At 39.9% G+C, this 25,040-nt stretch overlaps 1 protein-coding gene across 1 annotated transcript in view; it reads left to right on the top strand.

Annotated features, from left to right (window-relative positions):
• The first annotated feature begins 659 nt into the window (after positions 1-659).
• Positions 660-25,040, top strand: part of fer1l4 (fer-1 like family member 4) — a 31,613-nt gene continuing 7,232 nt past the window's right edge. Inside the window, exons 1-41 of the mRNA XM_075461740.1 lie at positions 660-826; positions 1,294-1,349; positions 4,240-4,328; positions 4,654-4,753; positions 4,835-4,929; positions 5,219-5,263; positions 5,967-6,128; positions 6,232-6,292; positions 6,817-6,948; positions 7,225-7,287; positions 7,396-7,480; positions 7,561-7,732; positions 8,351-8,528; positions 8,824-9,010; positions 9,251-9,330; positions 9,887-10,012; positions 10,163-10,232; positions 10,457-10,560; positions 11,198-11,306; positions 11,719-11,947; positions 12,948-13,080; positions 13,178-13,278; positions 13,369-13,456; positions 13,545-13,661; positions 13,757-13,909; positions 14,773-14,971; positions 15,098-15,222; positions 15,480-15,614; positions 16,018-16,191; positions 17,725-17,835; positions 17,939-18,100; positions 18,248-18,422; positions 19,791-19,903; positions 20,052-20,168; positions 20,710-20,749; positions 21,313-21,413; positions 22,523-22,657; positions 22,746-22,865; positions 23,400-23,527; positions 23,608-23,778; positions 24,632-24,786. Of these exons, the coding sequence (XP_075317855.1) occupies positions 748-826; positions 1,294-1,349; positions 4,240-4,328; positions 4,654-4,753; positions 4,835-4,929; positions 5,219-5,263; positions 5,967-6,128; positions 6,232-6,292; positions 6,817-6,948; positions 7,225-7,287; positions 7,396-7,480; positions 7,561-7,732; positions 8,351-8,528; positions 8,824-9,010; positions 9,251-9,330; positions 9,887-10,012; positions 10,163-10,232; positions 10,457-10,560; positions 11,198-11,306; positions 11,719-11,947; positions 12,948-13,080; positions 13,178-13,278; positions 13,369-13,456; positions 13,545-13,661; positions 13,757-13,909; positions 14,773-14,971; positions 15,098-15,222; positions 15,480-15,614; positions 16,018-16,191; positions 17,725-17,835; positions 17,939-18,100; positions 18,248-18,422; positions 19,791-19,903; positions 20,052-20,168; positions 20,710-20,749; positions 21,313-21,413; positions 22,523-22,657; positions 22,746-22,865; positions 23,400-23,527; positions 23,608-23,778; positions 24,632-24,786 (4,975 nt within the window). The 5' untranslated portion in view covers positions 660-747. The remainder of the gene's footprint in view (positions 827-1,293; positions 1,350-4,239; positions 4,329-4,653; positions 4,754-4,834; positions 4,930-5,218; positions 5,264-5,966; positions 6,129-6,231; positions 6,293-6,816; positions 6,949-7,224; positions 7,288-7,395; positions 7,481-7,560; positions 7,733-8,350; positions 8,529-8,823; positions 9,011-9,250; positions 9,331-9,886; positions 10,013-10,162; positions 10,233-10,456; positions 10,561-11,197; positions 11,307-11,718; positions 11,948-12,947; positions 13,081-13,177; positions 13,279-13,368; positions 13,457-13,544; positions 13,662-13,756; positions 13,910-14,772; positions 14,972-15,097; positions 15,223-15,479; positions 15,615-16,017; positions 16,192-17,724; positions 17,836-17,938; positions 18,101-18,247; positions 18,423-19,790; positions 19,904-20,051; positions 20,169-20,709; positions 20,750-21,312; positions 21,414-22,522; positions 22,658-22,745; positions 22,866-23,399; positions 23,528-23,607; positions 23,779-24,631; positions 24,787-25,040) is intronic.

The following is a 25,040-nucleotide window of genomic DNA, read 5'->3' as shown; positions in this document are numbered from 1 at the left end:
CGTGGATTACTGTTTCAAAGTGCATGCATGCGAGGAAGGGCTTCACCTTTGCCAGCTGCCTAAGATAAAAAAAGCTGGACTTCACTACTGCACAAATTTGCCGGTCCAATTTAAAATCACTGTCCATCTTAAAACCCAAGTTTGTGACTGTTGGCTTCCTGTATTGCACCAAGGGGCCCAAGTCAACAGGAGGGGATTCACAGGAGCCACTGGGACCAAACACCATCACTTCTGTCTTCTTCTCGTTAAATTTTAAAAAGTTTAAGGACATCCAGGCTTTAATGTCTTCAAGACACAACAGAGGTGGTTTAATAGAAAAAGCATCCCTAAATATTCAACTACTTAACTGGGTCCAGAAGAAGTTGATTAATTTTAGTAAAAAGCTTGCAAATACAGACACAAATATGAGTTAATGTCAATAAATTGGTGTACTAACTCACTCTATCACTATGTGTGGTGCCATTGTTCTTTCTCTTTCTGTTCATGTGTGTTTTCTTAGAAGGAAACTAGTTAAGCAACTCTATTTGCTTTATCAAACATTAGAAAGACCTGCCCTAAGACACACACGCACACTTTTAACAAGCCCGCATGTACAGTTGCACACAGAGAACAAACTCAACAGTTAGTTTCCACCTGCTGCAGAGGGCGGACAAAAGGGATCAGCCAGGAGACACGATGTAGACACACATTCTCTCTCTCTCACACACACACACACACAGACAGGTGAACAGACAGGTGCGAGTTACCATGTCCATCAGCGTGGATCTGAAGAGGATCTCCAACCTGCCTGGTCGATCAGACAGAAAGGTCGAACTCTGCTTCAGAGGTAATCCGTTCACACATATCTGTGTGGACTTTTCTTTGTCCTCTCTTCAGAAGCACGTGGGTGTAATTGGTGTGTTTCTAATTTCCGAACACATCGAGCAAGAACCAATCTTGTTCAAATCTTGGAAGAAGTGGTGATCTGTGCGTAATTACGTGAAATAAAACACTACTTTGGTCTAATTAAGAAACCTTCTTACAGACAAAGATTTTAATAAAACAAGCATGGATTAATTTATTTTTCTTTTCCATCTTAAACATGTAAAGCCTAATTATCCAGTGGAAGATCCAACAGAGATTGTCGTTATAATCAACCTACAAATCAATTTTTTGTTCACTGCATAATTGCTTGAAACGATTTAGCTGACCTTGCTACAACCCTCGTTCTTGTCAGTTTTAATTGTTTGGCTAATTTCATCAGCCAGATAACTGCTGTTTCTATGGTAACCAGACAGTGTGTTTGTCCTTCAGATTTCACCCATAAAACCAGAGTGCTGCAGTGTGAGAATGTGGCCATCTTCAATGAGGTCAGTAACACGTGCAGACTATAGACTGTAAATGAACTGATGCAGCCTGCCAGTCTGAAAAGCAAAGCCCTTAAAGGGATAGTTCGCCTCTTTTGACATGAAGCTGTATGACATCCCATATTAGCAATATCATTTATGAACATTGACTTACCCCCTGGTGCGTACTGTGAGCCGAGTTCCAGCCTCGTTTTGGCATTGACGAAGGTAATCCGGCTAGTTTGCTAGGGTCCTGAAAATAAAGCGTTTTGCTTCTCAAAACAATATGCGTTCAAAAGAGTAATACATTTGCATCACAAAATCGTCCCTCCAGAAAAAGTCAGACCTCACATCGCTTGGCGCTATTTTTGCCTCCCTTCATATCAATGCGTTCAGCCACCTAGCGATAGCCGCACCTGTTACTGTGTTTGCTGCTCGGAAGCAGGGGACTGCTCTGTCTGCTCTACAGTCTGCACAGTTTACATAGCCCGTAGTGATACAAAGGTAGAGAGAAATAGCGCCAAGCGACCTTTTCTGGAGGGACGATTTTGTGATGCAAATGTATTACTCTTTTGAACGCATATTTTTTTGAGAAGCAAGACGCTTTATTTTCGGGACCCTAGCAAACTAGCCGGACTACCTTCGTCAACGCCAAAACGAGGCTGGAACTCGGCTCACAGGACGCAGCAGGGGGTAAGTCAATGTTCATAAATGATATTGCTAATATGGGATGTCATACAGCTTCATGTCAAAAGAGGCGAACTATCCCTTTAAATCTTCTTTTTAGTGGCCAGCAGGGGGCGACTCCTCTGGTTGAATTATCATCTCTTATATGCTGTTTTTACCTAAAAAGTAGCTTGCTGAAACAGATTTTTATATGTGACTCTGCTCGTTAATGCAAGACAAATACATCTATTTTCCCTGCCTGTAGTAGCATGTTCTGTGGACTACACTGTGTTCAGTAACTTCTACTAACTCCAAGGCCTGAATACCAATTAAACGCTTTGCACTCAAAACCCAGATGTTAGTGGGTCTAAGTGGGTTTTTTTTTTTTAAAAGGGCATTATAGTAAACATGTTTTAGGTTGTTGCTATCTTGTGATCAGTAAGTTGTTGTTGTGAAAACAGGCAAAGTTTTTCTCAGTTAGAAGTGGGTTGAACTGCATTTCCTCGTCAACCTGCAGTGAAAAAAAAATTATTTCAGGTTTACATAGTTTTTGGCCCATTTTTCCTCTGTGTGTTTGGTCTGTTTGAGGGATCAGACTTTGATTTATGGTCACAGTTAGTATAGTCTGGGGTTATAACGCATTGCATCAGTGATGGTCCTCACAAGGGTAGAAGTAGTGTGTGAGTTTTAAAGCAAGTCGCTGCAGTTGTTTGTCTGCTTCGGATTGAAACTGTTTTTATTGAACTGATAGGAGACTGTACCCCTCCTACAGTACACACACACATACCTGCAGCTGGTGTGATTCTTTTTTATTCTGCTGTACTCTGTCCAGGGAGCTTAGTTAAAATGACGATTCACTTTTGTGGTTTAAAATCAACAACTTGCACAAAGGACTTTTTCCTGCAGGCAGCTGCATGACTTAGTGTCTATCAGTGGCTGATCCATCACTTTGGTTCTGACTGAAAAGCTCAACATCTTCATGTCCCCTGGTTGATGGATCTTAATGACTTTGGTTAAACTTGAACATTACCTCTAGAAACACCATTATGGTAAAGTTTTAGCTTCAGAGTGAACTGGCTCAACAGATACTGAATTGATTACTACAATATTTGGCAAAGACATTTATTTACTGTAGAGGTTGAGTGTTTTAATTTAGTTTATTATGTCTGAGGGGTGACGTGTCCAGAAAATTTTAATCACAAGAAGAGATGTTAGATTTATCCTGAAGACAATCTGTAGTCCTTTGTAATAATTATGAAAATCAGCTAATCGCGTAACAGTTGCCTGATTTACCTCACACTTTATTCTATAACCAAAATCTAATAAGAACTGTTTTAAAAACAGTGCTGAGTGGACCATATATTTCTTGGGAATGAGTGTGGAAAAACCCAGTTTTGAAAAAATACTAGTGTACTCGTGGACTAGGCCTTAGTTTATGTCAGAAATGGGTTGACAATGACTCTCATGTTCTGTATCGATCTGCCATCCAGCGCTCTCTTTCCACTCCTTTAATTCTTCTCATCCTCCTTCAATTTGCCTCCATGTGGACACATTTATTCAGTCTGAATGACATCCCCATGTCCGAGCTGTAGCTCCTGAGGTAGATAAGTGAGTCAGTATCTCATACAAAGTTCTGCAAATGAATTTCCCAGCTAGAAAAGAAGCAGCGCACAGTGGATGTGAAAGAAGCTTCGTACACAGTCTGTAATGGTCAGCACATGATTGTGAGTCGTTGTTTTTCCTTAAAACAAACTTTATTATCTTACAGTCAGACTCAGAGAAAATATTTGTTGAACTGAAGCCACTGCTTCTTCCAATATGTCACCGCCTATTTGTTGACATAAACACAGCTAACACCAGTAATGTAAAACAGTAACCTCCGTGTGACGTTAACAGGCGCAGGGTTTCATGCTACTGAGTCAGGCAGATGTTTGTTCTTCAGGTGTGACCAGCTGGGTGCATGTGTGCGTGTCTACCGCACTTACCTGGTGATTAAAGGTTCAACGGGAAAATGTCCAAAGTAGAGATAGGACAGTCTCTTCCTTCTTTCTTTAGTTGGAGTTTTTCCTAGTTATCAACATATTTTTATGCTGTAAAACTTCTAAATTATGAGCATTTAAAGTGAAGTGTGAGGCTCCTGATGGACTTTTTGTGCATGTGTGTGTGTAGAAAAAAAAAACTAAAGTCTGTGCCCACTCCTCCTTGTATGATTTAACTTTTGTGTTTGTGTGTGATTTTGTGCACGCAGCATTTCCGCTGGCCGCACTACGGTAAAGTTATCACTGATGAAGTTTTGTCCGTCAGGGTTTACAACTGCAGCAGAGTCTTCTCCAACAGGTAACACACACACACTCCTGTGTTTATTTGCGTCGTTGTAGGGACCCTGAACCATCACTATGCATCATTCATTTGTGATTAGGAATGTTGATGTAAATCTTTTTCAGTGAGGTGTCACTAGTCTCCCTGAAAATTAACTAAAAGGTGAAAATAAATGATGGAGTCAACATACACAGCAAACTAAATATGAAACTAAAACCAAGGCTGAGCTCTCAAATTTAGTTTTGTCCTCACAATGATAGACAAACAGCACACACTCAGATGCAGGAAGATTTTGTATACACAGAGTTGATAAGTATCTGTGTTTCTGTTTGTCTGTGTGTAGACTGCTCGGTCGACTAGTTATCAGTCTCCAGCATGTCGTTACCTCTGGCAGGTTGTTACTACGGGAACCGCTTGCTGATGCCAACTACAGCCTGACTGATGTAAGGACACACAAACACTCCCTCTGCTGAGTCTTGATTTTTGGTATTAGTCACTTTGGTTACTTTTCTGCTTCTCTGCAGATCTTTATAGAGCTGGACATTCGGTTCCATCCGGTGGAGGGGACAGCAGGACACTGGGATGGACTCGACTTTTTGAGGGTTGAAGACAACGATGAGTAAGGTCCAGACTGAACCAGAAAGAGATGAGGAGATGCAAAGATAAAGACAGATCAGAGTCTGAATTTTAGATAGGTTAGGGATAATTCACATGAACAATCAGTGGAACAGAATAATAGGGAAGAATGATGTGGGAGTGATGTGGAAGCTTTACACAAAGAAAGAGAAAGTCTGCTGGTTGAGTTTGTTTAAAAAGAGATATTCATAAAGAATCAGTGCAGACCTTGAGCTCAGCAGAGAGAGGGTTAAAAATGACAATAATGTTGTTGTTTTTTTGTACATCCTCAGATCAGCTCTGGTCATCAGGAATGAGGGATTTGACGACCCTGAGAGGTGAAAATTTACTTGACTAACCAATTTATTCACTGATGTTTCTGTGAAAGCTTCATATCAGTTGAGGAGTCTGAGGTCAATTAAGCTCACCCTGGATTTAATGTTGAAATCATCAGATTGAGATTTTATCATCATCTGACGAGTTACTTTTGCCATCAGTTCTGTGTCCCGAAAACGGTCCAAACACACAAAAAATTGAAATATTTATCCCAGCTTTGGGTTCCTGAAATCCCGACTGCACCCACATTGATGAATCTAGTTGCCTTGTTCAGTTTAATGCTTTCCACATGAAATTTCCTTTGTCCTCTGGGCCCTGAGTTTCAGATGAACCTGCTCAAATCAAACACTTAGTCTGTGATGTTGGAGTCTATGTTTTGTTGATGGACTTCCTCCCTGTGTGGAACTCAACACTGGAATTATTATCATCCCCGTTCCTCCTGGGATTTGTCCCAGATTTGCTCCAGATTTGTCTCCATCACCAGCCTCATAATGCGGTGCAGAAACTTCATGGTTTCCTTGCACCAGTTTGTAAAATTTAGTAGCTATTCATCATTTGAAAGCTCCCTCCTTTACTACACACACTAACAGATGTGTGCACAGCTGGATACTGGTATAAGTTTAATTATAAAATGTGCGTTGACCTCTCTACCTCTAACGAAAGGATCAAAGAAAGTACAGAATATTTCTTGTTTTTCTCCTTCAGAGGGCCAGTTGTTGCTCGCACAGATCAGTTGGAGAGAGAAGCACGTAGTCTGGGTCAAAGTCTGGTCCGGACGGGGGATGAAGATGAAGATGAAGATGATGATTATGATGATGACCTGGTAGATTTGGAGGTTTCCAACATTGTGTTTACTAGACTTCTGAGGTCAGTGTGATTATCAGTCAAAGTATCTCTAACCCACCAGGCTGTAGTAAAACTGACCGACTGTCCGTTTTGTATGTGTGTGTGTGTGTGTATGCGCGAGTAGTCGTTGCAGGCCGCTGTCTAAAAGTGTTGTTGCTACAATGCCCAGAAGCAAGAGCTTCCAGGTGAGTTCATTCAATCTTCCAGATGGGACTGATTATCCAGCAAACCAAGACAAATCTGATATGCATCTTTTAAATTCAGTTTATTCGTATAATGCCAAATAACAACAAATGTCATCTCAAGGTGCTTCAATGATATAGTCAAATTCAAGCCAATTAGTGTCCAATTCATTGTAATCAAATCCAATTAATTAAGTTCAAAATGAGTCCAATTCATATGTATATATGTATTTGCATCTTTTCAAGTAAGATCTGAAAAGATCTTTCGGCATTTCCAGCTCTGATATTAAAAGTAATTCTTCCCGAGTGTCCTTGGTTCTCCTCCCTTTCAGATGTGCCAGAAAAATCTCAAGTCAAAGTGTGTAGTATGAGAAATGAGACTTCTGATGATGCTACATTGAATCGTTTAAATCTGTGGCTCTCCTGAGCTCTATAGAGGTTAATACTCTGTTGTAGCTCACAAGCACACTGTCCAACCTAAAAAATGTTGCCGTTTACCTTTATCTAAAGTCTGCGTGTTGATGCAGGTGAATGTGAACATCCTGGAGGCTCAGAAACTTGTCGGTGTGAACATCAACCCTGCAGTTTTCATCATAGTGGGAGGTCAGAAAAAACATACGGCGACACAGAAATCCACCAACTGCCCGTTCTACAATGAGGTACAACAGAAGAAACCAGAGTAGAGTCAAGTGCAGGGATGTAAAATACAATACAATGCAGTAGAGTATGGTACTGTGGAATACAATGGAGTGCAGTAATATACAGTAATTCCCAATTGGGGGTTGGAAGAGTTTACAATACAGCAGAATAGTGATGTGTGGTTGTATACAGTGTGCAGTGAAGCAGAATGCAGTGTGCTGTACAGTAGAATAGATTGGTGTACCAGTGGAGAACAGTAGAATGAAGTAGAGTTTTTTCTCTTTTTACTCTTTCAGAACTTCCAGTTTGAGTTTCAGGAGGCTCCACAGAACTTCTTTGACAAAGTCATTGAAATAAAGGTCAGTTCACTTCATTTTTTTTCACCTCCGTTCATACTGCGGCTACCATGGTGAGAGACCCGAGGGTGTGTGGCTATTTAGATCACCTGTGATGTTATCTCCTCTAAGGTTTTCCATAGGCGGGCTCTGGCCTTCCTCATGACCCACATTGGAACCTTTAAGGTTGACATCTCCACTGTGTACAGCCAGCCAGGTATCAGAGCTGCTTACCCTGCAGTAATCCTATCTAAATACTACAATACTCACTAAACTCTGACCTCTCTGCTACTCCAGACAACCGCTTCTACCAGAAGTGGGCTCCTCTCAGTGACCCTGCAGACACCAGATCAGGGGTGAAAGGTTACGTCAAGGCCAGCCTCTGTGTGCTGATGAAGGGAGACGCTCTGCGCTTGCCCAGCCTGCCACCAGCCTCCTCCTCCTCTGGAGGCAGCGAGGACATAGAAAAGTCAGTAATACTATCAGACTCAATCAATCAGATTTTGTGTAGATTTGAGCACTTTTCACACAAATTGAATGTAGGACAAAGGGATTTAAAGAGTACAGAAATCCAAAACCTAGTAAAGTGTTAAAGTGTTGTTGAGTTTGATTTGAAAAAGATCAACAGTCTCTGCTGCTCTCAGGCCTTCGGGGAGACATGGGCTTTGAGAAGAGAAGGATGCCTCACCATGGGTTTTGGTTCTTACTTTTGGTACGATTGAAAGTATTTTCCAGGAGACCTTAGGGTTTTGGTGAGGTAAAAGCAGATCTGATAAACAGGCAGCCCCAAGGTTATTAAGAATTTCAAAAACTAATTCCATAGCTTTCAAACCCATTCTGAGTTTTAGTTGTGATCTGCTCTTCTCTGTCCTCACTGAACTGAGGGTTGATCAGTCTTACTTCACTGTTAAAACTGTTGATGACAGAATCAGGAGGTAAAATGTCTGCAGGAACGTCATGGAAAAGACCATGGAAATTTTCAGCCACCTCAGAGATGAAATACTCTTTTAAAGCTTCTTAACACAGAAAAGCTTGGATTTATGAATGGCTCTCGGGCTCCAATTCCTACTTTGGATTTTTCTTGCAGACACCTGCTGCTTCCTCGTGGTATGCCTTCTGAACGTCCATGGGCTCGGTTCCGTATCCGGATCTACCGGGCTGAGGGTCTGCCCACCATGGAGGCTGGGCTGATGGCAAAGATGTCTGTTACAGACCGGGCGGTATTCATTGACCCCTACGTGCAGGTGACCTTCGCTGGACAACAGGTATTCAGACATTTGTTGTACATACATTATCTATCCTTGTTTTTGTGAAGCTGGTTTGTGGTATTCATTTTTAATCCACTAAATAATAGATAATACACTGCATGAAATGACAAGAGATAAACAGGTGGTGAATCAAATTCTCCTTCAGTCTCCTTTTAGTTCCAGATTTAGTTCCTGAGTTTGGCTCCTCATAGTTCTTGGACATTTTTTGCCAAAAAGAGCACAAATATTGTTCGATAACGTCGCTAGTAGGCATATCTGAAATGTTCCAATCGTGCTGTTTGGGTGTTTTTAGGGAGAAACATCAGTCGCCAGTGCCACCAATTGCCCAGTTTGGAACGAGGAGATCTCTTTCATTGAGCAGTTTCCTCCTTTGGCTCAGCGAATCAAAGTCCAGATCCTTGATGATGCCAAGATGGGAGACATCGCCCTGGCAACGCACTTCCTGGATCTGAAGCAGATATCTGACCCCACTCGGAATGGTAACAGTCCAAAATACTTTATTGACCTTTTAATGGTACTGAAAAGCCTGAACATGAGATCCCCCCTGCAGAGGGTGTTTATCTGAAACATGCTCTAATGAGAACCAATTAAAATCATCTGTTTTCATGTTGAATTAAAGACAAGAGCAAACAGAAACAGCTGTAGTTAGTTTCAGACAGAGACCATTTTTTTGCTTGTTTTCAGACTAACATAGATTGAATAAAATACTTTTTCTGCAGGTTTTAACCCCACCTTTGGCCCAAGCTGGGTTAATCTTTACGGTTCTCCGCAGAACTTGACGCTTGGTGACGTTCACCAGGTAAACAACCAAACCAAACATTCAAAAACATGATCTATTTTTTGAAAATACGCTTTTTTTTTCTCTTTTGATGAGAACTCAGTTAAAGACATTGATACAATAGTCCTATCTGTACATTAAATAAAAGACTACAGGCAGAGCCTGGCTCTGTGCAAAGGTCAGCCAATCTCCTAACATTACCTCTAAAGTTTTCTAATTAGGTTTTGTTAATAGCCACTAAATTGTCAGATTTGTTTTATTGATTTATTTATTTGTTTTACTGATAAAAAGGATGCTGCATATAGATGAATGAGTTTTAGAGATTATGATGGAATTAGTTGATTTTGGCAGGTTAACAGATTCTACTGCATTTATCATGACTCTTTATGCTCAGCTATTCAACAACATACAGAATTGAGAGATATCATGTTTCCTACCTAAGTTAGTAGCAAAGCGCGTAAAAGTATTACCCAAAATTTGAACCTGTGTAATGTTCAGCTCTGTTTTGGAGTCATCATTTCTATGGTGTATGTATGATTAAAAACAGGAAAAATAACACCTGTCCTATATTTTTCAGGCATTAAATGAGGGTCTGGGTGAAGGAATCTTCTATCGAGGGAGAATCCTCCTGGCTCTCAGCATGGAGGTTTACTCTTCTCCTGGTGCTATCACCACAGATACAGGCTCCATTGCCGTGGCAAAGGTATCTGTCATTCGAGCAGTTTTTTGCAGTTATTTCCTGTTTAATGTTTTTTCCAGAGTCACGGTGTTGTTACTGTGGCAACAACACCTCGACAACCTTTTATGACTTTTATACATCTCATGTGTTTTTATTTCTTGTGTGGCCTTGAAGGTGAAAGGAGCGCTGGGAAAGTTGGGACTGAAGAAGAAAAAGAGTAGCAAGAAGAAAAAGCAGGAGGAAGGTTAGTCTGCTGAGGAAGAGGAAATGAGAAACGTGTCGTTTCCTGTCATAATCTAAGAAAAAACTCAATTTTGAGTTGAGTACAAATATGTCTGTGCACGCAAAATGAATTCAACAAGAAACAAACACCAACAGCTTGTGATCGTTGCAAAACTAAAATTTTATTAGCTAAAGAAGTGTGGAATAAAGAAATCACATCATTTTTTTTACTTGTTGATGTCACAGCCTTTCCAGCTGCGAGTGGGGTGGCCGATGAGCCTGGGGAGGCGGGAGTTGAGGTACCAGAGTCTGTTACTGTGGAAATCGAGGAGATCCACCCTCTTCCCGAGGTCAGTGCAATCACCATCAATCCATGATCAACATAAGCCATTAGAGAAAAAAAAAGGGGAAAAAAAGAATAGTGGTCGAGTCTGTGATAACTGAGACATATAGCATATTTCAATTTGTGTTTTCATTCAGCATTTGAGAAGATTTCTTTGCTTCTTGTTTGATTTTTACTGTTATTTCCACCAGTTATCTTCCTCTGCTGATTTGTGCGCCTAAAAGTCTTTATCCCCCTCTGTCTCACATTTTCATTCATCCTCTTGTTTCCTGTTTAGATATGTATTTTATAAAAGGGGGAATTGAACTAAAAGAACAATTGTTTTACTTTCTCAGCCCAAATCAACTAAAAGTTGAAAGAAGAAATGTTGAATTTACTTTTGTTGATGTTTGTATGATTTTTAACATCAGACTTTTTATTGGTGCATAACAATTACAAGGTTCCAAGACTGAATTACTCAGCTATGGTGTTGAACAATTTTCTTCTCTTATATGTCTTCAAGCATATAAAAAACACCTAATGGACATGTTAAAAGGTTAAAAAATAGCTTTTGACTGTAGGCAGTTTCACAGATGATAAATTCTGGGTAGAAAAAAGAAAGTTGTGACTGCAATTCTCAGATTTTCTTCTTGTGTCATCCCCAGGGTTTCCTGGGACAAAAGGAGGAGTTTCTGTTGTTTGCATCTCTGTTTGAAGTCACTATGATTGACCCATCTGTAGGAACAAAACCATTGACCTTTGAACTCTCGATAGGTAAACATCGTATAGTATGTATTTGCAATAAGAACTGGTCCGAGGCTTGGAGACATACAGGAGTTCTTTTCATTGATTATTGTTAATGTCACAGATCTGAACCCCATTCTGTAAATTGATAGCAAGACAAACCTATAGTATAGCCTTTGTGAGAAATAAAGTCTAAGTCTAAGCTACTTGTCTGGCACTTGAGAACCAAATGAATCCACAATTTAGGTTTTTGCTCAGTTTTAGGGCTGTGGATTCAAATAATTTTTGCTAGAAATCTGTCCTAAACAGCAGTTTCTGCACAAGGCGTAGTTTGATTTAGGTCACCCCTGACTCTGACTGTTTAGGCTGTGTGGAGTTCAAATGTTGTATTTTATTTCCAGCATCAAAACCAAGAGCTCCCTAACTTTTCTATATTTGGCAGGTAATTGTGGGAAAGTAGTGGGAGTTGGGAAATCCAAGAAAAGCCAAAGCAGCGAAGAGCTAAGAAGGAGCAGGGAAAAGCTGAGGAGGAGCAGGGAGGATCTGAATGAGGAGACACAGCTGCTTATGGAGTCTGAGGATGAGCTGGACCGAGAGGAGATGCAAGATCCTCAAGCTGAGAATAGATCTGTGTCTGCTGCTATGAGGCCTCAGCCCACCGAATATGACGGGTAAATAGCCATCCAAACATTTTGTTCCACATTCCCTGTAAAGATGCATATTTACAGAGATGACCCCTAGGAGGTGGCTCCAGAATCCTCACAGAGGTTCCTGAACTACTTCTAGCAGGGCCTGGGAAAGAAAATAAGACCAGACAGTCAGAGACCTTCTTAGCCAAAGGCTGACTGTCTTGTAGTTGTACATATCCTAAATTTGAAGTGAAACAAAAGCTTAATTTTTTACCACTAGAGAGGAGGTTATTGTCCAAACACCAAGTTGTATTTAGAGACCAGATCAGGAGTTATTGCTTAATTTAACGTAGCTTCCACAGTGACAGCAAAAAAACATTCATGACCATGGCTCAGAGGGCCGAGAGGGTTGTCCACCAATTTCTCTCTGGATGGGTCAGTCCTGGCATTGGTCACATGTTGACCTTTTGTTGAGCAACACAATAAACCAAATTGCCAATTGCCTGATTTGGCCAATGCTTTGTATGGTAGCTTCTTATCATTGGAGATGATCTACAAACGATACAATATAAGCATATTTTAAGAAAAAGAAGGCTGTCCGATGGTTTGGAGCTGTTATGGGTTGGAAATCTCACAGAAAATAAACAGGTCTTCTCTTGTTAGTTTAGTTTGTCCTGCAAAGCAAATGTGATTCTTTCAGGTTGAAAAGTACCACTACTATTTTACAGAGCAGTAGCTGGATTTTTGTTCTGTCTTATAATGCTGTAGTCAGCCCATTTTCTTTAAAGTGTCCCTGGTGTGCTAAGGATGGTGTGCTTTGCTTTAAGAATGGTGGTTAGGAACATGTCCTCTCTGTATTTGGCCAGACGCCTTATAGCACAGGCACATTTAGGTAAAATAGTCATCCATGTCTTCTTGGAAGCTTTCCACACAGAAATGGTTCAACTTTGTAACCTGATATATGCTGAAAAAGGTTACTGATTCTCTATTGACTTTTTGTTCATGTGTTTGATGGTCTCTCTTTATCTTTTTTAAATGCCAGGTCATTCCAGTTTCTTCAACTCCAGCCCCCCTCAGTAAAACCAAAGCCTTGTCTCGTTGTCTGGAGTCACTTTGAAGATCACAGTTTTCGTCTCTATCAGGCAAACTGGCTCAGCAAGATGGCTGACAGGCTGGTGAGAGTCAAGAGATTTTTTTGTTCTCAGAAATGACATAAAGTGAATCAGGCAGTGCCTACAACACAGTTTGCATCCTTTCCCCCTCATCTTTCAGGAGATTGGTCTTGACCAGGTGGAAATTCTCTTGAGAAGGCCAAGGAGTAAAGCAAAGGAGCGTTTGGTTGAGGTTTTGCTGGAGCTAGTAGCCTCCTGCAAGTCAGTGTCCTCCTCCTTTTGTTGATTTGCTTTTTCATCCCTACTGTCTCTCATTGCATCTTCATGTCGTCCCCCTATCTTTCTCTGCAGACAGTTCAGTGCTTTCTCAGACAGGAGAGCTCAGTTTCGCCCCAACAGTCTGGACAAATGCAGGAAGGAGTTTATCAAGAAAAAATTGGTTAGTTTGTTGTGTTTCTTGCTATGTTTCTTTGTACTTGTTTGCTGCCTGCCTCTCTCTGTCTGACTGAGTAGCTGACTGTCTCCAGGTCCTGCTTGCCAGACAGGCAGTCAGGGCCAGGCGCAGGCTTACCAGAAAGTCTGCCAAACAGCGGTTAATTGAAAGCAGGAAACTACTAAAGAAGCTGCACCTGCTGGCTGCAGAGGTCAGACATCTCTCTCAATGTCTCTTTCCACAAAGACTACATGTACTGTTTGACGGAGGTATGACCTCTTTTCTTTCATGTCATACTGTCTTCAGCCCCAGAGTACCATTCCAGATGCTTTTCTCTGGGTGCTTAGTGGAAGCAAGCAACTGGCGTACGCCAGGATCCCTGCCCACTCCATCCTGTTCTCATTGGTGGAGGAGCAGAAGGGGCGGGACTGTGGCCGCATCACCACTCTCTACATGAAGGTTACACTTCTATATCTATAATCATTAATAATGCTTGTCTTGGTTCTTTTGTGTCACATGAGAGCGGGAGGGAGGATTCATACAACTTACATCCAAACGTAACATTTTTCCATATAAACAGCGTTGACGAAACTGAAACCACAGACACTTAAGAGACTGGAAACCAATACTGTTTTGTACCATTAATTAAGCTTTAAATGAGTTTCACTGTTAGTTTAGAGGATCTTTGGTTTTACTTTCATGACTGCTCATATGAACAAAAGCTTATTTCAGCTTCAGTAGAATAGACTTGGCCAAATATAGCTGAAAGTAAATGATAATCAAGATGAACCCAATTGAAACAAATTCATGACGACCTCTCAATTTCTCTTATATATAGCAAAGACATGTAGTTTTGATTGTGGTTACCAATCACTTCTCACATTACTGTTTAGTACTGCAACGCTTAGGCTTTTTACTTGCTGATGACACTTCTGTGCACCACAGTTTATTTGCCTTAAACCAGCTAATCAAAAAATTACTGGATGTGATTTTTTTTCTGTGACAACATTTCAAAGGTTTATTCTAAATTAAAATTAGATCTGGATGGATACTGAGCTAGTGACAAATACGCCCCTTAAATTATCAATGATCCTCAGTCTTTCACTGACATCAAACAAAATTCCTCCTGTTAAGACTGACTCCAGAATAATTTATGATGCATACCTTTCAAACTTTGGTATCTAAAATCATGTATTTAGCTCTTTCCTCAATCAAAGAGTTTCATCACTGAAATCCTTAATCATCACTGAAGCTGATTTCTCACTGTTCACTCTGTGCTTGATGCTCTGAAGTCCAAATCATGCGTCCTTCTGTCTGTTTAGTCTCCTGGATGTTCGGCAAATGAAGTCTTTGCAAAGTTGGAGGTCTACCTTTGGCTTGGTCCTATCAAGTACTGTAAAGACGCCATCAACAGCCTGCCAGAAGAGTTTATGCCCATATATGACGAGGAGGAGGAAGTGCAGAGGAGGCTGGTACCTGTGGATGAGAGGATGAAGCTTCCCATCAGTCTATCCTGCCAAGGTGAGCCAACTAACCTCCCCAATTATCGAGACAGCTTCCAAGTGTATTTATAGAATACGTCAATCATAAGTCTTTGGATGCCCTGATCTGGTAAAGGCAAAGCTCTCTTTCTCTCTGTTTTTGCAGACAGCAGATACTTCCAGCTAAGATGCCACCTGTACCAGGGGCGGGGCCTGATGGCTGCAGATGATGACGGCCTATCAGATCCTTTTGCAAAGGTGGTCTTCTCTACACAGTGCCAGGTTACCAGGGTAGGTACAACCAACCCACTGCTTTAAAAGTGAAATTTTGTTCTTATCAGTAAATTGACTTTGATTTACAAACATTAAAATTTGTCTATATTATATTGTTTTGCAGTAAACAGATACTTAGAAAAATGCTTGGAATATAGACTTTTTATTGTATTTTCACTTTCAGCCTATAGAGGGGGTAGTATATTTGTTATTATCTACTAAATACAATGAACCAAGCTCAGTTAAGTGACCTGTGTTTGTTTTACTGTGTTCAGGTGTTGTCGGACACCCTCTCCCCCTCCTGGTGTGAGTGTTTGTTGTTTGACAGAGTTCTACTGGAAGGAACGAAAGAGCAGCTCCAACAAGACCCGCCCCTCATTATCATCAACATCTTTGACCATGACACCATGGTAACCCTGTGGTGCTTTTTCTACTTGCTTCTTCTGCTTTCTTTTACATATTTTCTAGGCAATTCTTTTTATTTTTCCCATAGAATTTTTTTTCAAACACTCTATCTGGTTTTGAAATTTGAAAAAAAGAGGAAAGAAGTTCTAACTCTGTAACTGCATTCTGGGAAGAAACATTATTAAAGATTTTAAAAATCTGTCAACTCTGATGTTTATGGTGGTTGGGAACTAAAACTAAAAATAATAGTGAAAACATAATGTTTAATCAATTTTCTTTTAAACTCTGTGTCAGTGAAGGTATCATTATAAGAAATGGGTAAAAAAGAAGATGAAAAGCAGTTGCAAACCCTGTGACATCCTGCCTTATTGTCCTCCTGTGTGTGTGTGTGTGTGTGTGTGTGTTCAGGGTAGTCCGAAGCCTCTTGGTCGAGCTTTCGCGGAGCCAGAGTTCAAAACTGTGGAGCAATTCTATGAAAAACCGCGTCTCCGTTTCCATGACATCAGCAGAGGAAGAGTTCCTGCTGGAGAGCTGTTGGCCGCCTTTGAACTCATTGAGCTCGACTACTCTGGACTTGGAGAGGTGACATCTGTCTATCAATCATTCAATCAATCAATGTCTGTACAACAGTGTCTCTCTCTGTGCTTCGTAACTAGGATGTGGCCAATAAGTTGGGTTTTATGCAACTTTTAGTGTTTTTTAAACGTTTTTGTCTATCACCTCATGAGCTTGCTGTCGGTGTGCACTGTTTGCAGTCTCACTGGAGGTTAAATAAAACTGAATTGGGACACATAACACAAACAGAATATCATTTTTACTATTATTTCTGCACAGCAATTGCACAAAAATAAAATAATTCAGGTGCAAAACATGCCATTTTATAAGCCAGTAGGTTTTTTTCAAGTCAAAGAGATGTTTAGCAGTTGAAAATGTTGCGTTTACATTCATTTGTTCAAAGGTTACTGCCCAGTGAATGTAATGTTATACAAAGAACAAGAGCTGTGGTGTTAGAAAGAACCCCAAGAAGAGACAAAAGAAGATGGAAGAAAAGAATACTTTCTGGTTTTGGTTTTAACCTTTGTTTACTGCTACTGTCTATCAAAGTTTTCATGGCTCATTACCATCAGCTCAGGTGCATTCACTTGGTGCAGGGCACTTGCTAAATGTGCTAAGAAAAAGGACAGAATACAATGATCAGGAAATCTCATACAAATATTTTATTCACAATAGAACATAGAAAATATATCCAATCTGGAAAGTGAGATGATTTACTATTTCATGAAAAAATATTGGCTTATTTTGAATTTATTGGTAGCAACGTGTTTAGGAATAAAATAAGTACCTTAGAGAGGCAGAGTCTCTCAGAAGTTAAGATAGTCATATGTTCAGCAACATGTGAAAAGCTGTGTCTTCAAATTGTGGAGTAATTTCATAATAATGGTTTACAACATACAATTTGGAAGATGTTGAATATCTACAGTGCATAACATCATCAAAGAATTTGGAGAATCTGGATTGAATCACAATCTGAAATTCTTTATGGAAATCATCGACACTGCTTTAAAGAGCAACATAGGCTCCGTTACAGATGACGTCTTCTTCAGGGAAGGTCTTGTGTATTTCAGCAAGACAATGTTAAACCACATACTGCATCTATTACAAGATGCAGAAGAGTCCGGGTGCTTGACAGGCCTGTCTGCAGTCCAGACCTTTCACCAACTGAAAACAACTGGTATGTTGTGAAATGCTGAATTTGACAAAGAAGATCCACAACTGTTGAGCAGCTAGACTCCTATATCAGACAAGAATGAGACAACATTCTTCTCCCAAAGGTCCAACAACTGGTATCCTCAGTTCCCAGATGCTTTTAAAATGAGAGGGGATGCTTCACAGAGATAAACATGGTCCTGTCCTAACTTTTTTAAGATATGTTGCTGCCATTAAATTTAAGATGAACTAATATGTATCATGACATATTAAAATGTCTCAACTACACCATTTGATATGTTTTATATATTCTATTGTGAATAAAATGTTGAATTAAATATTATAATACTGAATTATAATATGAATTAATACCAGAAAATGAATCAGAGAATCATCTCCCTTCTGCAGCCGTGTCTCCCCATCAGTGTGGACCCTCAGGAGCTGACCTACATGGACGAGCAGAGATCTTACAACATCCCAGAGGGAGTTCAACCTGTTCTTAAAACCTTCAGGATTGAGGTAAGACTCACACCAACAAACAGCCTGCTGGCATGTTGCAGTTGTGTTTCGGAGACTTTTAGCTCATTGAGACACCTGCCGTGTCTTGTTTGTATGTTTTCAGGTGCTGTTCTGGGGCCTGCGGGAGCTCAAGCGGGTGCAGCTGTTTGAGGTGGACCGCCCCCTAGTGAAGGTGGAGTGTGCAGGACGACAGCTGGAGTCTGAAGAAATCCAGAGCTATAAGACCAACCCAAACTTCAAAGAGGTGGTCCGTTACATTGACGTGGTCAGTTTCTGTCACGAGTTACTGAAGTCTGAAACAGATGTATTTGGAATACACAGCTCCACTGAATGCACAGCGATCAGGGACAAAACTAACACTCTTCCAGCTGTTTTTCCCAACTTTCTCATCTTTCTTCATTTGTCCAATCAGGAGCTGCCGGAGCAGTCCTACCTCCACCCCCCTCTGACAGTGTTCGTGGTGGAGCATCGGGCATTTGGACAGCTTGCTCTGGTTGGATCCCATGTGGTCCAGAACCTCATGGATTATGCCCTACGTGACCTTGAAGGGGAAACAGAGGAGGAAGAGGAGGTGCCAAAACCAAAAGGTAAGAACCTTAAAGTGAGGGAGGCAGTTTTCAAGGTTTGTGTCCATTAGAAAGCTATGAATACAAGTGTAACACTAAAGGTTCTGCAGGTCTCTGGAAATTTATTTTTACTAGAAATACTTAACTGACAGTTTCATAAGCTCCCACTTGAGAAATTCAAGATTTATTTAAATATAATTTGGAAAAACTGTGTTCCTGATCACTGCATGCATGACCTCATCTAATTCCAGCAGTTTGGTCTAATGATTAGAAAAGTACTTGCTAACAGTTGTGTAATGAAGAGTAGCTTCGTCAGAAACATTTTAAAACGAGTTATTATGTTTTAAACATTATGTTTCAATTTTGGGATGAGTTTTTGGGATGAGGAGCAACAGGTGAGTCAATCAGAATCAGAATCAGAATCAGAATTACTTTATTAATCCCTTGCGAGAAATTCCTTTGTTTCAGTGCTCTCATTACAGAAAAAAAGAAAAGATGAGTAAGAATAAGATAGGGGAAAAAAAATTAAAAATCTCAACATGTACAAAAATACAATAAACAGTAAACAGACTTTACAATGCTACTCAGTAGCTAATTATTATTGTTATTGCACATGACCGGGTTATTGCACATGATGAAGTAATGTCAGACACTGGAATTGTACAGTTTGATGGCCACAGGCAGGAATGACTTCCTGTGGCGCTCTGTGGTGCAGCGTGGTGCAATCAGTCTCTGGCTGAAGGTGCTTCTGTGGCTGACCAACACATTGTGAAGAAGATGTGCAGGATTGTCCAGCATGGATTTTATCCTGGACAGCATCCTTCTGTCTGACACTGCTGTCAGAGAGTCCAGCTCCTCTCCGACAACGTGGCTGGCTTTGCGGATGAGTTTCTTCAGTTTTCTTCAACTTGATGGCTTTATGCACCTTATGTCAATATATGTTGGACATGTTGGAAAAATTCAACTTCATGTTGAAAAGTACAGAATTGAAGGCTCAACAGACCTGCTGCACCTGGTAGTGATGGCTGAATTGGGATTTTTTTGGGGGGAATATGATTATTGTGATGATTCTTTAACTTTTGGTTTGATGCTTAGTTTGGATTGTTTGAAATAGAGCGGTATGATATAGGCTACTTATATTGCAGTAGATGAGAAGTTTGTAAAGGAAAAAAGGAGCAGAATCACAAAAGCTAAGCTAAATACATCTGCAAACAGGGACAACAGCACAATGTGTTTTATCCACCAAAAAGTTTATTTACATTTCTGAATTCCAACCCCACAGCACAACACTGTCAGCCTGAATTTGATGTGTTGTTTTTCACTGCAGAGTTGCACTTGTTTCCTCTCATAAAGCTTTTTACAAACACGGTTTGTATGTGAACTCTCCAGTGAGACATAATTCGGTGAAGATTAACCCTCTGACGTCGGTGAAGAATATTGGACTCAGCGGCCTGACAGTCTCACAGTCAAAGATTCCCATCAACCCCATCAAGCTGGTCAAAGTGAGCATGATTATTACACTCTGTTCTGTGTGACAGAAACACAACCACAAAGCTGCTCAAGAAAAGTTCCATTAGATTTCATCAACGTACAATTAAATCATGAATTGTTGCCGGCACTTGGCTGACTGATATAAACAAACATATTTAGGTGCCCCTGAAGAAGCTGACAAAGAAGGGGGAGGAGCTAGAGGAGGAGGCACCTGAGATTGAGGAGTTGGACTGGTGGTCAAAGTACTACGCTTCACTGGAGGAGCTGGCGATGGAGGTGAGACTCACATGTACCTGTCTGACTTTCTGTCTTAACAAATATGAGGAACATTAAACAGATATATGATAGATTGTGAATGACTTCATGAATCCATGTCAAAGATAAATGAGAATATTGAGTAAAGGATCATTTTGTGGAATATGGACATTTAAAAAACAAACAAACATAAAACAAATGTATAAGTTGCTTAAAGGAAAGATTAAATTAATAATTGATTTATTATGTCATTTATTATGTCATTTTGTTTGGGAAAGAACGAGACTTTCTGCACTGCTGCATGTTCACAACATAAAGCGTTTTCACTTAGATTTTAGATGAGAATATTCCAGCAAATAAGTGAACCACAATTAAGGAGAACATTTACATTTTTTTTTAATAATTGCAACATATTACACTAACATTGAAGGTTCAAGATTCTTTAACAGATTGGTTGCTAAAATTTAAATGATCATTAAAGAACATTCATTCTTGAGGGGGATAATAGCTAAGTAATACTCTAATTTGTCACTCAGTTTGTTTGATGTGTTTGTGTCTGCAGGCTGTTGAGAAGGAGGAGATGGAAGAACAAGCAGAGACGGGTAATGCGTGGTTACTGTGTGATTTAAATAAAATACTCTCATTGCAGTCGCAACCTCCGGCACTGCGCTTTAAGGCACAATACTGTGCATCACAATACAGGGCAGTTTTTCTTAATGGGTCAAAGGAAATGAAAACATTTCTTTTTTCCTCTAAAGAAATGCACCAACTATCCATAAGTAAGTGAATAATGGCAAGACAAGATGTTTACGCTGGGCCTCAAATCAAGATAAACACACAAAAGTGGTCTATATGGACACATCCCATAGAAAGTGATGGTAGAAATTAGAATGATATGGTGTGTGCACAATTTGTATGTATGCTAGTTTTTGTGACTTCACAGAGACTTTTTCCTGCATAAACACAAACTTTGACAGGAACAGTGGTCCACATGGAGACTAAAGACCAGCCCTAATTGTAATTGCTGTGGAATTAGTTAGGATTTGGCTATCCACAAAGGGTGGAAGTTGTCACAACAAACAAGAAGATATTAAAAAACAGAATTAATAATGAGTAGAGATGTCTCAGTTGAGCTGTGTTTGTTGTTGTTGACTGCTTTGTGCAGATGGAGCAAATTTGACTATGGCAAATATCGAAGAAGAGGAGGAGGAAGCTGTGGTGGTTGAAATTGAGCCTCCCAAACGCCAGAAGATTACCACATTAAAGGTAAAAGGTCACGACAACTATATTCCTGACCTGCAGTAGGCGGTCCACCATTTGCCTCCCGGTCCTGACCAGTTTTTACTCAAAAGAAAACTCATCGCTGTTGCTTGTAGTTGTGATTCTGTCAAAAGATAAAAAATGACATGTCTCATTTATGGATCAGGGACATGCCAGTGCTCTCAAGGAATCTTTCATTAATCCAAACTCAACATGTACAACTTAATTCTTATAAAAAGAAATACTTTTTTAAAAAGATAAGCTGAAGGTGTGGTTGCAGCTATATCTGCAGCTATATGAATCAGATCTCAGTGAATTGGATATAATTTGATTGTAATTGTATTTGTATTGAACTTGTTCATGTTCTCTGTATGGTCCCTTGAGATGACTTCTGTTTGTCTCCATGTAAATAAAAATAATGTGACTAATGTGATATGACCTTACAAGGCCCAGTTTCTGTACTTCCCTCTATAGCTGCACTCTATTTCTACACTGTCACCTCTGACAGAGTCTGACTAGTGGTTTCCCCTCTATGTAGCTTACTGTTCGCTTTGATGTTAGCTGCATTGTTATATCCTCATTTGTAAGTCGCTTTGGATAAAAGCGTCTGCCAAAAACATAACCCAGTTAAAGTTGAAACAAGGTCTCATAATGACCTTCAATTTCCAATTTAATACAGTTACATACAGCAGATACATAAAGTAATAAGACACCATTCACTTTTGCTGATCTAACTATTTTATAGCTTTATTTATAATTGGATTTTATTCACACTTTTCTGTTAAATCAACACTAAATAAACCATTCTGACAAAGTGCAAGGACGTTTTTAGAAATTAATCAATTTAATTGTTATAATTTAATTTAAGGGACTCAGGTGGACCCTGTGTGCTTTATCCCAAACTAGACTGTTAAACTAGCTTGGTTAAAGTTTAGAAGTCCCACACGTGTATTCACGATTCCATTATTCAGCCTGTTTGTTTGGACAAAAACAAATCTCTTTAATAATGCTTTGGGATTCACTTTATTTTAACTGAATCATGATGCTGAAAACAGAGCAGGTGTATATCAAAGGTTGATTAAAAAAGTTGTATTACCCTGTGTGTTTGTGTTCAGCTGTATGACGGTGATCTGGAGTCAGAGTTTAGTCAGTTTCAGGACTGGCTGAAGATATTTCCTCTGTATAAAGGCAGAGCAAGCATTGAAGAAGACGAGGAGGATGATGAGGAGAGGCAGATGGGAAAGTACAAGGTAGTGCTGATGGAGCTCTGTGTGTGTTGGTTTGTCTGTCTGTGTTTCTGCTGAGAAGTGTTCATTATGTCCTACTCTTCATCCTCAGGGCTCCTTCTTGGTGTATCAGATTGACCCAGAGGAACAAGAAGACACCACGTGTCAGATCACCAATGGAATCCCCAAAAACTCCCCTATCAAAGTCTTAGTCCGAGTCTACATCGTAAAGGTGCCTGTCGATGATGTAGACTCTGATTTGGTGTTTTAAACAAACTCGTATTCTTGACTCCAGCTGTATTATGAAGGATTTGAATGGGTTTTTTATCATCTGGTAAAGTGCTTGTATTTTACATTTAGTACAGTGAGGTTTATTACTGGTGATGATCATTACATTGTGTACAGGAGGGCTAGATGGTCCTCTCCCCAGGAGAGGTGAGATACCCACTGATACCTGTTTATCTAGTTGCTTTTATATGTAGCTGGATTCTACCAGACTCATCAGCGTTTACATGATTTTCTACGAATTAGATCTGAATATATAAACACTTTTTCCTATTCTCATCTATTTACTCACTTGTTAAAAGTGCACTTGTTTATAATTTGGGATTTCTTTTATTCAATATTTTAATCATTCTATTTTACAAGTAATCTTTTTTGGTCATTTTGGCTTCGTAAATGACCAGATGCCATTGGAAAACCAGGTTTCCCCTGTATGAGCGCTGCAGGATAAGTATGTAAGTGCTTGTCTGTGTGTGTTCTGTAGGCCACAAGCCTGGCTCCAACGGACCCAAATGGTAAGGCTGACCCATACCTTGTGGTCAAGGTGGGAGAACAAAGCCTGGACTCCAAAGATCGATATATCCCCAAACAGCTAAATCCAGTATTTGGAGAGTCAGTACGAATCTATCTACAGTCTGTCCAGCCGACTCTGTCTCCCTCTACCTGTCTGACTGTATTATTCTGCCCTTCAGGGTGTTTGAGCTCACAGTGTCTTTCCCGCTGGAGACAGAGTTGGTCATCATGGTCATGGACCACGATCTTGTGGGATCAGATGATGTCATCGGTGAGACTCGTGTTGACTTAGAGAACCGGTTCTACAGCCGCCACCGGGCCTCCTGCGGCTTGGCTCGCTACTATGACACGTTAGTACCTCCACTTACAGTAGTCTCAGGACTATGACTTTATAATCAATATCATAACATGTTAGAACTAAGAAAAAACACATGTAAGTACCACACCTACAACTATCTCTAGAACACATTAGTGCTAAACTAAACGAGGTCATACATAATGACAGCCTATGATGATTGTTGCTTGGGAAAAAAAACTAGAACAATATCATTTCCCTTTGGAATAAATAAAGAATCATTTATTTGGTTAATTTATTTTCATGTCATGTCTGACTCATTCATATTAGTACAAAAACTACACTACAGGTATCTCAGTAATATGATATTTGTACTAAAACTACATGTAATAATAGAATTGTGAAATATTAGTACAAGAACTGCATGTCAGTACTAACTCTGTAACGCATCAGAACCTATAATGTTAGTACAGGAATTGCAACATAGTACTAGAACCAGTACTATAACATGTTAATAGAGTAACTAATGTTTGAGACCAGTATTGTGACTTGATAGAGCTATGTCATGCTACCATATCTTTGACACATTAGAACTATCTCTGGATCATGTTAGTTATAGAGTTATTATAAACTGTATCCATAACTGAGACGAGTCAGTAGCAAAAATAAACGAATATACTAAAACCATGACACATTAAAACAAGAAAGTACCAAAAATATCATGTAAGTACCACAATGATTGCACTACATTTCTGACACATTTGAACATTCATCACAATGTGTTACTTAGAAATTTTGCACTTGATGCCTCACTGGAAAGTATTAGTATCGGTGCTATGAAATATAAATATCAGATCTGCCTCATTTAAGTTCCATTACATTTTTTGTTTGTCTGCCTCTTTTTGAAGTGATGGTTACAATCAGTGGCGTGATGCAAAGAAGCCGTCAACGATCTTGGCTGAGCTCTGCAGGAAAAACTGCATCCCATCTCCAGAGTACAGAACATCTGAAGTCAAAGTACTCAACAAGATCTTCAAAATACCACCAGATGCAGTACCTGAAGGTAGGACGGATAAAAAAGCACACAAAAATGAAGGTAGAGGGACAGGGAGTTGTAACCAGATGCAGTAATGGAGTGTAATTCCTAAAGCACTCTGATACTGTATAGATAATGAAAAAGGTGGAAGTGAACGGTTCATATTCGCCTCTTTGTGGATATCTAAAAGCAGTTTCATGTACTACAGCTAGTATTGTGTCGAATTCTCCTCTCATACTGCGGCGACTGTGAACTCTTTCATCTTTATCAAAACTGAGTGC

Source organism: Odontesthes bonariensis, chromosome 3, assembly GCF_027942865.1.
Source record: "Odontesthes bonariensis isolate fOdoBon6 chromosome 3, fOdoBon6.hap1, whole genome shotgun sequence".
In the NCBI taxonomy this organism is placed as follows: Eukaryota; Metazoa; Chordata; class Actinopteri; order Atheriniformes; family Atherinopsidae; genus Odontesthes; species Odontesthes bonariensis.
This window is presented reverse-complemented; position numbering and strand designations above follow the sequence as displayed.